At 35.9% G+C, this 13,561-nt stretch overlaps 1 protein-coding gene across 3 annotated transcripts in view; it reads right to left on the reverse strand.

The window, feature by feature from the left end:
* Positions 1–13,561, reverse strand: part of MDGA2 (MAM domain containing glycosylphosphatidylinositol anchor 2) — an 833,536-nt gene that overhangs the window by 300,351 nt on the left and 519,624 nt on the right. For all 3 annotated transcript variants that reach the window (XM_016926039.4, XM_001151973.8, XM_063792901.1), the window contains one exon: positions 3,397–3,593. In XM_016926039.4, the coding sequence (XP_016781528.1) occupies positions 3,397–3,593 (197 nt within the window). The remainder of the gene's footprint in view (positions 1–3,396; positions 3,594–13,561) is intronic.

Consider the following 13,561-nt stretch of genomic DNA (forward strand, 5'->3'; position numbering starts at 1 on the left):
CAACAACTCAAAATGAATTCAAGACTTAAATGTAAGACCTGAGATACCACAACTACTAGAAGAAAACATAGGGGAAATGCTTCATGACATTGGTCTGGAGACAGGCAACTGAAACAGAAAGAGAAACAGAATTATATTGAACTAAAGAGCTTGGGCATAGGAATGGAAACAATCAACGCAGTGAAGAAACAACTTACAGAATGGGAGAAAATATTTGCAAACTATGCATTTGATAAGAGGTTAATATCTAGAAAATACACAGAACTCAACTCAATAGCAAAAAAAAGATCTCATTTTAAAATGGGCAAAAGATGTAAATAGACATTACTCAAAAGAATACATACAAATGACCAACAGCTATGTGAAAAAATGCTCAACATCACTAATTATTAGGGACATGCAAAACAAAACCACAGTGAGCTATCACCTCCCTCCCATTAGAATGGCTATTATCAAAAGGACAAAAAATAACAAATTCTGGTGTGGATGCAGAGAAAGAGGAACACTTATACACTGTTGGCGGGAATGCAAATTAGTACAGCCATTATGGAAAACAGTATAGAGGTTCCTCAAAAAATTAAAAATAGAGCTATAATATGATCCAGCAATCCTACTGTTGGATAGATCCAAAAGAAATTAAGACAGTATGTCGAGGAGATACCTGCACCTCCATATTTATTACAGGACTATTCACAATAGACAAAATATGGAATAAACCTAAGGGTCCATCAACAGATGAATGGATAAAGAAAATGTGGAATATGTACATAATGGAATACTATTCAGCTATGAAATAATGAATGCAGCTATAAAATAATGAATGTTTATTTTACCAAATAGAATGTTCTCCAGATCCACCCACATTGCTGCAAATGATGGGTCTGTCCCAGAGCCAGCAACATGGATGGATCTGGAGGACATTATGTTAAGTATAATAATTAAGGTACAGAAAGACAAATACTATATTATCTACTCATGTGTGGAATCTAAAGAAGTTGACCTCATAGAATTAGGGAGCACAATAATCGTTAGCAGTGGTTAGAGAGAGGGAGGTAGAAGGGAGAATAGACAGAGATTGGTTAATAGGTGCAAAGTTACACTTTGGAGGAATAAATTCTAGTGTTCTATCGCAGAATAAGTTGACTATTTAACAATATTGTATTGTATGTTTCAATACAGCTAGACGAGAATGTTCTGAATGTTCTCACCATGAAGAAATGATAAATGTATCAGGTAATGGATATGCTAAATACCCTGATTTGATTATGATACAATGTGTAGACATGTATCAAAACATCACACCATCCCAGATAAATATGGACAATTACAATGTATCAATTTTTTAAAAGTTTGATTGTGCTTGTTTAATAAATTTAAAATAAATTCCTAAATACTTTGATAGTATGAAAGATTTTCCAAAATCTGGCCAAGGCCCATGTGTTCATTTCCAAGTGATTAGACCCATTTGCAGGTTAGAAATAGCCATATAGCCAGGCACGGTGGCTCACACCTGTAATCCCAGCACATTGGGAGGCCAAGGCAGGTGGATTGCTTGAGGTCAGGAGCTTGAGATCAGCCTAGCCAACATGGTGAAACCCCACCTCTACTAAAAATACAAAAATTAGCCCAGTGTGGTGGCAGGTGCCTGTAATCCCAGCTACTCAGGAGGCTGAGGCATGAGAAATGCTTAAACCCTGAGGCAGAAGTTGCAGTGAGTGGAGATCATGCCACTGCACTCCAGCCCAGGTGACAGAGCAATGCTCCATCTCAAAAACAAACAAACAAACAAAGAAACAAAAAGAAATAGCCATATAGAGAAAAGATGTTTAGAATTTCCTCATTATCTATAAATGTTATCATGTTTTACAAGATTCTAGAGGAAAACATGTTTTCTAAGTCTTAATGTCCATATTTTAAAAATAAATTGACAATAGAAAAATAAAATATGTAATAGATGATCATTTATCTGGATAATATTTTAAACTAAAAAAATCATTTTAGAAACAACTGAAGAATGCATTAAAGTATTGCGGAATGTATGGGGGAAAATTCAGTCCTGCCTGCTGGCAGAGAACACTTAGTGTCATAGTGGCCTAAATCAAGAGACGATCAGATTAGAACAGGCTTCATTTCAGTACTATGTTATGGTGAACTGACTAGTAATACATGTGCGATGCTGATTTTCAGAGATTTATATTTTGGTAAGTTAAAACTGTTCTATACCTTTTAAAAAATAAAGAATACATATTATTATTTACAATCTATTTGCAAAACAGGAATATATATGATGTGTGCAGATGTTATCATATAATCACTGCATTATTCCACAGTTAATGTCTAAATATTGGCAATTATATTAATCTGAAGGAGCTCAGGCATTAGTTTACCATATAAGGAAATATATTCAATGGTGAAAAATGGGATCCTGAGTAGCTGGGATTACAGGCACGTGCCACCATGCCCAGCTAATTTCTGTATTTTCAGTAGAGATGGGGTTTCACCATGTTGGCCAGGATCATCTCAATCTCTTGACCTCATCTCAGCCTCAGCCTCCCAAAATGCTGAGAGTACAGGCATGAGCTACCACGCCTAGCCAATTTATATAATTTTAAAAATTATTTTTCATTGTCACAATACTTTTGAACATTTGTCCAAATTTTTTTTTATTTAAAACTTTTTCATTGTTAATTTAGGTTTATGCTTCTTTCATCAAAAACCCTTTATAATAACAGCATGCAAATATTCCCACGAATTTCAATATCTTCCTCAGGACTTATTAATTCCTTACTCTTTGTGTATTACACAAGAATATTTCATATTACGCTCACTCTATGTAAAATTAATTCAACTTTTATTAAATACATTTTAATGACTCGTTAAATATTTTCATTTTTAGCATAATTAAAGCTCTATTTCTAAACCAAGTCAAAAACAAACATGACTAAAGGAAATTAAAGACATATCTTTCCTAAAACTAAAGCCAAATAAATTTCAAACAGGTTTCTTCATTTTTTTAATAGTTATTCACCATTTGCAAATGGAGAAATCAAAATCTCTCCTTTTGAGAAATACTTTCCACAACACCCAAATCAGCTAGCAAAATGTATAACTATGTACATTATAGTGAAACATAGGAAAACTTTTAGATTAAAAAAAATGTTAGGACATAGTAAGTTAAAAAATGTTTTCAAAAGTTAACATTTTAAATTTAACTAACCACATAAAAATAAGTTGTCCTTTATATTTAAGTTCTCTAATCTTTAAGTCAAGCACACATTGGTTTTTGAAAGGCCAGAATAGAGAAACTATCTTTTCAAATAGCTATGAATTCATGCTGCCTGAATTAGGAAAGTATCCTAGCAGAGTAGGGTGGAAATACTGTACCTTAATTCATACCTGGGTAAAGAATGGTTCATAAATCTCAACTCCTTTATCAGATCCTTGCAGCAAGACCTCCTGGCCACGTCTCCAGCTATACCGAACAGGAGGATTGGAATTGGCAACACACCGGAGGAACACTGTTCTCTCATAGTAAAATTGTTCTTTAGCTTCACCTATACTTTGATGAACAGTTACTACTGGATCATCCAAATCTAGAGGAAATAAAAACAACCAAATGGCAATGTTATGAGATAGATGACTTTTAAAGTATTGTGCTTATATAACCCAACCAAAAATGCATATTCCTCATTGATTGTATTACTTACCACTAGGTACTCTTTTTTTCACTCAGCTTATTGAATTCATTTACAAAGACGTTTCCAATGATAAGAAGTATATTAGTATCTCTATTTGTTGATATAGTAAAATTAATCTTGTATATTTCTAACTCTTTGTCAATAGCCACATAAAACAGAGTTCCATGAGAGAGATAAAAATTTAAAACACTCAAATTCAAGAGCTTAGCCAAAACAATGAACCTCAGTGACAAAAAAAAATTAATATCAGGCTGCTTGACTTACTCTTTCTCTTTTTTCTTTTTTTAAAACAGAGTCTTGCTCTGTCAACCAGCCTGAAGTCCAGTGGCGCAATCAGAGCTTACTGCAGCCTCAACCTCCTGAACCCAAGCCATCCCCCTACCTCAGTCTCCTGAGTAGCTGAGACTACAGGCATGTGCTACCATGCCCGGCTAATTTTTTTTTTTTGTACAGACAGGGACTGGCTATGTTGTCCAGGCTGGTCTTAAACTCCTGGCTTCAAGTGATCCTCCCACCTCAGTCTCCCAAAGTGTTAGATTACAGGTGTGAACTACTATACTAGACCTCTTTGTCTTAATATACTTCTTTTTCCAATTATTTATAACTGATATATTAAAAATAATTTTAAAATTACAAATGATTAGAATATGTATAGTACCAAAATATGATCTTGCACAGGACTAAATGTTATCTCAAATTTTATATTCCAGATTATATTTGTTAATTTGAAGAGTGCTAAAAGGCATTATTAAAAGGCACTCCTGTTTCTATTACTGGATATTGGAACTAATTATGTGTTATTTTGCATGTATCCTAAAGAAAGACTGTACAGTAGAGGCTCAGCATTTTCTGAAAAAGGTCAATTCATAAATACCTTGGGCTTTGTGATTCAAGTGATTGTTTCAACTACCCATCTCTACCATTGCAGTGTGAAAGCAGCAAAACACAATAGGTAAATTAATAATGAATGTTGCTGAGTTTCAATAAAACTTTATTTATAAATACAGACACTCCTCAACCAGCTTTGGCTAATGGGCCATAATTTGCCAACCCCTGATATGGCATATTCCAGGTTCTTTTCTTAAGCGAAAAATAAATTTTAAAAGTGTACTTCCCTTAAAGCAGCAAGCTTTTAGTTCCATGTGCTAGTATAAACTTCGTATATACTTTAAGTATGATGCAAAACCTGGTGTGTTCATTACCACCTTCACCCAGCTTTACCCCTTTTAATTATAACCAAGAAAGGTTACTTAACTTTGGGGTCTTCAATTTCCTTGTCAGCAGATCGGAATGATAATGATACCATATTATTTAGGCTGTTGAAGGATTAAATGAGATAGTCCATAAAGCCCTGGACACATAGTATTAAGTTGGTGCAAAAGTAATTTCAGTTTTTGACATTACTTTTAATGAATGCTTAATAAAAGTTGGCTATTACTATTATTAATAATAATATTACTATCATTATTGGAGTCTCATTTAAACTCCTATTGATTCTATGCTGTTTTCTTGTTTTTATTTCACCAATTCATAATACATTCAACTCTTATTATAAATAGGTAAAATGCCACTTGCCCATTGTCCAGACTATCAAATGCTTCTACATGACAAAAACTTTAACAAAGGCCTGGAAATAACCTACAGTATTTATATGGACATAAGAATAGTGAAGTGTGTGAGCATATGCTACCCTGAATATTTAAAAGACATTGTTCCTTAGAAAAGATTCTCTCTGATGTGTTAACATAATAAAATGCCAACCAAAGTAGTGAAGTAATAGCTACCCTAGAGAATCAAAGTAAAGAACAGAATCCAAAATTTCCCCATTTTTTAAAAAGTTTTTTTTCAAATGTGATTCGCTTGACAGCCCTACTTTGATTTCTAGTTTTGCAACATTCTGAGGGCTTTTTTTCTTCCAACATCAGAATATTTTCACAGCTACCTCAAAGGCCTCTAATTTTAGTAGTTTAAATTTACAGAACAACTGCTGCTTTTTGGTAAAGCTTAAAGGAACTTTCCATTTAAATTCATTCTATTAGCTGTGCAGCGATATATGCTGTCTGGTTTTATTAAGTTCGGATATTTAGGGATACCAGCATCATTATCATAAAATGTTTTGAGATTTTAAAAATCTATCAAATATTCATTAATTTGGTGATTAGCCTTTCATATACATCATATATATTGATTAATTGAATTTAGCCTTAGTGACTTGATAAAAGATACTCTGATTCAATTGTAAACAATTTACTTTTTTTCTTGTTCAAAACATAATCTCTTTAGTCACAGGCTCATTTTTAGAAGTTATGAGCTGTATATGTTGTAAAAATTAAATTCTGAATTCAGAAAGCTCAGGAACAAAACAGAATTTGATGGTAAACAGTGTAACAATGATGACTTCCAAACAGTTAATAGGTTTGTACTTTCCAACACCCATTTCTTGATGTATCCCCAGCTCTTTCTTGTCAAGTGGTGGTGTCAACAGACTCAGTCAGGAATAAACCAAACCTGTTCTTCCCTGGTCTGGATGACTTTTGGGTCATTGGTTTTCAAGATTCTAATTTTGTGACAATGGCTTATAGTATTGGCTAGGTTATCTGTTGAATTGACCCATGTTTAGAAATTTCTAAGTGTTTTTTGCATTTCAGATTTAAAAACAACATGCCAAAACAAGATTTGTTTAAGAAAAGTGAAATGATAGCACAGCTAAAAATATACAATTTTAAGGGAGATTATATATGTATGTTTGTGTGTGCCCACATGTATGCCCATGTGTAGATATACATACTTATATATATAATAATATATAATGTAATTTATACACACATATCACTTAAATCTATTTTAATATATATTCTTTATATTACTAAATATATATTGAATATTTGTATTTGATTTAGGACAGGTTTCTGAGAAAACAGATTCAGAGATGTGTGCGCAGAAATGGTTCTGGGAAGTATCTTATAGATCAACACATATGAGAGAGTGAAAGAAGTAGGACTGATCAAGGGGAGGGTTGAACTACAAAAGGTGTCAGTAGCTTTGCAGAACTCTCTGAGCTGTGATATCCCCTCAAAGCTGCCCTGCCCTGAGGCAAAGGGGCTAAGCCTTTATACACCGACCACCTCCCCTATCAACAGGTCATTCAATTTGTGCTACTCCTCGCTAGGAGACATAACCTTGGGAGGGCCTGCTCTGTTTGGCTTATTTCTAGAGAGAGCAATTTTACCTGATAGCAATCATCTGTTAATACTCTCAGCAGCGGGAGGAATGAGTGCTTCAGTTCTGGGGAAGGGATCTAACTGGTGCACTGCAGTATCCAGTCAGATCTACTTGCTAGGTGTGATAAATCTATCTGGGAAAAGCTATTCCAAGACTCTGGTTAGTCTCTTTCTGGGAAAACTTTCAAAAGGAACTATAGTAGGACTATATCCATCATCTCCTTCTACTATTGCCATTCTAGATTCCTTTCACCCTGCGCTAGTATATTTTTTGGTATAGGTAGCTTACCTAGTTGCATTACTAGAATTTTGTCAGATTTGAGCCCTTGATCATAATATCTTCTCAAACCAAGGCTGATGTACTTGTCTGTTTATGACCAAAATTGAACAAGAGAATACCGAGAAATGACTCACTGCATTAACTGGGTATCAAACATATTGTTTCCTGCCTCACTATGTAACAACAGTCCTACCAACAGCCTCATATAGGCTGGTCACTCCCACCAGGATAGTGACTCCTCTTGTCTGCTGCTTCCTGACACAGAAGCCTAAAGTTACTGAGTTGATGCTATGGCTTAAAGATTAATGGGACTCTTGCTATGTCACTTAATAGAAGCTTTTTCCCTTTCTGGGAACTGGGACCTCTAAACTGGCAGAGCCCAGAGTTGCGGGAAGGAAAGCAATCCTCCAGTAGGTCACTAGATGTGATGATAGTGAGGTCACTTCTTGGTTCTTGGACCTGGTATTCTATAAGGAGAAAAAGCAGCATATAATAATGGTCATTGATTTAGAATTTAACTGCATCATGGAGGGTAGCACCCACTCCTTACTGAATATTTTCTCTGTAAGACTCAATTGCCCTCTCTAAAAGGCCATTCTATCGCTCTATTAAGTTGGCATTTTTAGTTGATGTAGTACGTATGACCAGATAATCCATGGCAATGTGCCCACTCCAGAATCCTGATATCCAGGTCAATTTGGATCCTGTGTATGACATTTCTCAAAGTATCTCAGGAGTCCATTCTCCCTAGTGTATGATTATTCAAGTAAATGGATGTAGGTTTTTTATAGAAAGAAATGAGAGAATAATTACCACATACATTTGCTATGGTGTTTCGGGGTTCTTTCTGGTGATTCAGTTGAAGTTTTCAGTCAACGAGCTCAAAATCTGAAAATTGCCTCACGTACAGAAATTGGACAAGGATCGTGGCTTTTCATTAGACAGCCATATGCAGACTCTTACTCACCCATTTTTAATTTGTGTAGATTGTGCAATAGTTTCTTGGCTGTCCACTTATTTTCCCCTAGAGATGCTGTGTTCTGTTAACCATCTCCATAGCTCTCTGTGATTCTGGAGTCTTAGATATATTTGAACAAGCCATTCATTAAGATAAATGTGCCTGGCTGGGCACAGTGGATCATGCCTGTAATCCCAGCACTTTGGGAGGCCGAGGTTGGGTGGATCATTTGAGGTCAGGGGTTCGAGACAAGCCTGGCCAACATGGTGAAACCCATCTCTACCAAAAATACAAAAATTAGCCAGGCATGGTGGCAGGCACCTGTAGTCCCAGCTAGTCAGGAGGCTGAGGCAGGAGAATTGCTTGAACCTGGGAGGTGAAGGTTGCAGTGAGCCAAGATCACACCACTGCACTCCAACCTGGGGGACAGAGTGAGACTCTGTCTCAAAAACAAAAACAAAAAACAAAAAATAAGTGTGCCTCCTTTTCTTGTGACAACTAAGAACTACCTCTTAGCCTCCATTATTTTGAAAACCTGTCATCCCCGCTGTTACGAGAGAGGCCAATTCTATAATAGCATCTACTGCTATCAACATTTGCCTACAGAGGACAGTCCAGTCACCACTGAGCTTCTTAATGATGCTTGTGTCTCAGCCATCAGCACATTCTTACTGCTTTAGTCAAGGAGGTGTTCTCCAAGCCTTTACAAAGAAAAAGTGAGCTGATGATATTTCTGGAACTTATATGACATATTCACTTTAGCATTCCCACTTCTCTGAGTCATTTGGTCCTTTTTTCATTGTCTGCACAGCAGTTTGGGCATTTATACTTTATTTAGTGGAGACCATTGCTTTCCCCAAGCTTCCAAGAGCCATCCTAGCAGTGTATAACACTATTTCCTGCTGTCCTTGTCTAAGCGTTAAATCTTGTATCATGGTGGAATGTTCCCATATCAATAATCTGTGTCACTATCCTCACTTGATCCTATTTTCCATCCTCAATTTTATTCAATCTCTTATTCTCCATCCCATCTCATCCAGCAGCCTCAGCATCTAGCTCCATACATACTTCCCTAACTCCTGGCTGAGGTCTATAGCTAATTTAAAGCATAATCTTTTTCCTGTCTTAGAAGCCCAACAATTCCAGAGCCAAGTAATGTTATCTATTGACACTATATGGATCTGGTGGCCAGAATGGAAGTGGGGTTATATCCCAAGAAGGGTGTGAGTTACCTCCAAGGGAAGAGGTTTCTGTATCATCTTCAAGCAAGATGGAAATGACTGCCTCTAACTGGGAGGAATAGGCAACTTCCATAGGTCCAGATGGTTTAGGATAATTTGAGACTTCAAGGTTGTGGAGTCCATAAACTCAGATGTAACCTCCCGTAAGATTCCCCTTGTTCCCAACCAGGGTTCAGACTCTGGCATAGCTGAGGATGCAGGCCTCTTGAAATTCTGTTATACTTTTAAATAAGTCCTAAGCCTTATTATCTGCTTTTATGACCTTTGACTGCAGAAGATAAGAATCTCTTTGTATTTTGCCAAAGAGGTCTTATGCTCACATACCACAGTCAAGTGATGATTAATTACACTCAGCCTTTCATTTTTTTTTCTCCACTGCATAAAAGGAACCCAGCAGAACCTGATTCCATTGTCCTTATAATTATTACTTTCCTCTGAATTCCTCAGAAGCCTGAAATATTGAACTCACAGGGCATTACCTTTCATCAATACCTATCCTTATCACAGGTGAAGATTTTAACAACTTCCCACTATAGCAATCAAGAGCTATAAGTGGTTGGCTGGGCGTGGTGGCTCATGCCTGTAATCCTAGCACTTTGGAAAGCCAAGGCAGGTGGATCATCTGAAGTAGGAAATTAAAGACCAGCCTGGCCAACATGGTGAAACCTCGTCTCTACTAAAAATATAAAAATTAGCTGGACATGGTGGTGCATGCCTGTAATCCCAGTTACTCAGAAGGCTGAGGCATGAGAATCGCTTGAACCCGGGAGGTAGAGGTTGTAGTGAGCCGAGATTGTGCCACTGTACTCCAGCCTGGGTGACAGGGCAAGACTCTGTCTCAAAAAAAAAAAAAAGAGCTATCAGTAGCTACCTGCCAACAGCAATGGGGCCCTCACTGCAGCCAGCTAGTTGGCTGCTGAGTGATCCACCTCTAAAATTCCATTTTAAAGTTATCTTCCTCAGATCACCTAGAATGGGTTCTTTGGAAATCTGATTCTTTGACGAAGACATGCATTTCGGAAGTTTGTTGGAGAGTGCCCTCAGAATCAACTCATGTAGTAGTGTTTTAAAAAAAGAGGGATTAGGCAGTGGAATGAGTTCAACTGTGATGCATTACTTCCAAATAGGTCAGATGGAGCTGTTCAGTTGAGAAGGCCTTTCAGAGTGGCCCTGCAGAGTTTTCCTACAAAGGATATTGATGCTTCACTGCATTAGCATTTCCCACAGTGAGGTGGCTCTTGCCAGCTGAGGACAATTCCATTAGAAGGGCTGACTGGAGAGCCAACATCTTCCAACGCTTCCAGGAAGAAAAAGCACCTGCTACACAGTTTTATGATAAGAACTTGAAGTTACTATTCATAATTTTCTCTAGCTTTTAAATGTAGTTCAGGGAGCATAAAATATGTCTCTATGTTTATTCAACAGTCAATTTTCATAATTTATGACCCTGATAATATTACCTAACGACACTGAACTCTCTTCTGTTATTGTTATTTTATTTATATTTATCTCTTTAAAATAAATTTAATTTTATAAGCTAAATGTGTGAAATTCAAATATCTAGATATTAAATAATTACAAAATATTATTTTAAAAGTGTATGATTTTTATTATTAAACTGGGGCCAAAATTCTTCACATATATACAGTAATGTAAATAATTGAGTATCTTATTTGATATGTATTTAATTTAAATATATTTCAATAACAATATGGTTTCCTATAAAATATATTTCTATGTGTATAGGACTCATACCTTATATTTATATTCTTAAAAACCAATATAATAGGCACACTCAATAATCTAATAAATTAATATAAAGGAAGACTAACCTGTCATGAATATAGTCAATGTCAGTTTTCAGCAAGGAAATTGATATGTATCATAATAATAATCTAAGAAAAATTTGTTTTTTCATTTAAATGCAGTAGCTACCCCTTTATAACTAAATTAATTTTCTTGAAACTTTTTTTGGCTGATCAAATGTGCCAAACACTAGTAGATTAAAGTCAGTTTAAGAAAATTAATGTAATATATGCTGTTTTCCTCAACTCTAGAAATAACTGTCTCCCAATTGTCTCCCAAAAGAATTTGTGGTATGAAAAATTTGACATAGGTTTTGATGTAATGGTAAGAGAAATGTTCCAAGACAATCTGAACTTTTCCATGGTTTTTCTTTGTATACCTATAAGAATTATCTACTTGCCCAGTTTTACTTTGCAATATTTTTTTGAGTTTCTATTAATCTCAACATGTAGGTGTTCAGGACATGGTGTACAAATAATCAACTAATGAATGCTATGCCTAATATTTATTGAATACCTATTTTGGGCCAGGATGTTTGGAAGAAACTTTACATATGCCAACTAATTTCATTTTTATAGACACCTCATCTCTTTTAATGTCCTGGGAGTCAAGTTTCAGAGAAATGAAGTAATTTGCCAGTATATATGTAACATGATGAGTATTATCAAATATATCTTAATCTAAAATGTTTATGTTCATTATCTTCATGCATATTTTACATGTCTACAATATGGTAAGCATTATGTAAATAACTCAGTTTACAAGTAGCCTGCAGTTCATGAGTCAAAAAAAGGCAAATAAATGAATAAGATGAAAAAAAAACACAACACAATTAACTAAATGATCCTATAGAGATGTAAGCCAAATAGAGACAACTATTTCTTTCTGGAAAGAACAGTAAAGGCTACCTGAAAAGATGATGCCTGAAATAAATCCTAAATTATGAAGAGAGTATGCCAGATAATATATTAAATTAAATAATTACAAAATGTTATTTTAAGTGCATATGACTTTTATTATTCAACAGGGGCCAAAATTCTTCACAAGTATAGAGTAATGTATACATGTGAAGAGTAGGAAGTAGCACACATAAAGCTCTGAGATATCAGAGCCAATATCAGATATCCAGCAAAGCTAGAAAAGACTTCTGGGTATTGAGGAATAGTAATTTGGTATGATGTTTGAGAAACAAAAATGGACCAAATCATTAGTAGCACCATCTATGCTAAAGAAAATCCATTCCATTACTTTTTTAGCCAGGCTTTCGCTTTAGAAAGATCATCCTAGCTCCTTCTGGAGAAGAGATTTGGGGGTGGCAAAAAGAGTGGTAAGGAGATCAGTAAGAAGGTTGTGGTAACAACTGAGATGAACAATGACAGGGGCTTTGAAATAAGGGTGAAAATGGGCATGGAGAGGAGGTTTAACTGAACTGAACTAGGTGAGTGATTAGAAACCGGGCTAGGCAAAAGGTGGGAGTTAAAAAAGGTCTCTAAGGACCTGGATTTGGCAGTTGGGTAGACAGTGCACTAACTGAAACATGAAACGTAAAGAGAGAACTTTACCTGGCTGTGGGTGGAGTGGGATGGGAGTTGTAAAAGGTAAGAAAGTTGAGTTCTGTTTGGTTGACGCAGCTCCTCCAGTTGCAATGTACATGACCTAGAGCCAGAATAAGTCTGGGCTACAGATATGGATTTGGGAATCATCAGTATGCTGTGGAGGGGAATGGACCACTCAAGGAATATGCAGAATGGAAAAAGGGAAGGACCAGTGAGAGAGGCCGGGCAGCACTAAGTACAGGCAAAAAAAGAAAAGAAAAGAAATAAAAAAATAAAAAAAACAGTTGGGTGGGAGGGCTTTGTAAAAGACTAAGGAAAAAATGATAAAGAAGAAGAGAGGTAGAGTCAAAACAAATCAATAGTAAATAAAATAGCACTTCCACAGCCATGGAGAGGTTGGAGAGCAGAATAAGTGGTGAAAAGACAACAGAACTGGAAAGTGACTTTAAATTTGGCAAGTAATAGATCACTGGGGACCTTTGCCAGAGTTGTGTCAGTGGAGTGATGGGTCTAGCATTTTCCTGTACTTTACAGAGTGAAAGTCAAGTAAAAACATGGAGAGATTAATGGGTATAATCCTTTCAAGAAACTTGGCTCTAACAAAAACATAAAAAATTAAAAAAGTAGTTAGGGGAGTAGAGGACAACATGTGATCAAGAGAGTCTTGTTTTGTTTTGTTCCTGTTTTGTTTTTCATTAAGCAGAGAGAGTTTGTTTTTCCTTAAGCTGAGTGCATTTAAATTCCTAGGATAAAATAAAACATAAGGAGCATTAGGAAAATGCCCAATGTTTGAAATAGCTA

This window comes from Pan troglodytes, chromosome 15, assembly GCF_028858775.2.
Source record: "Pan troglodytes isolate AG18354 chromosome 15, NHGRI_mPanTro3-v2.0_pri, whole genome shotgun sequence".
NCBI classification, from domain to species: Eukaryota; Metazoa; Chordata; class Mammalia; order Primates; family Hominidae; genus Pan; species Pan troglodytes.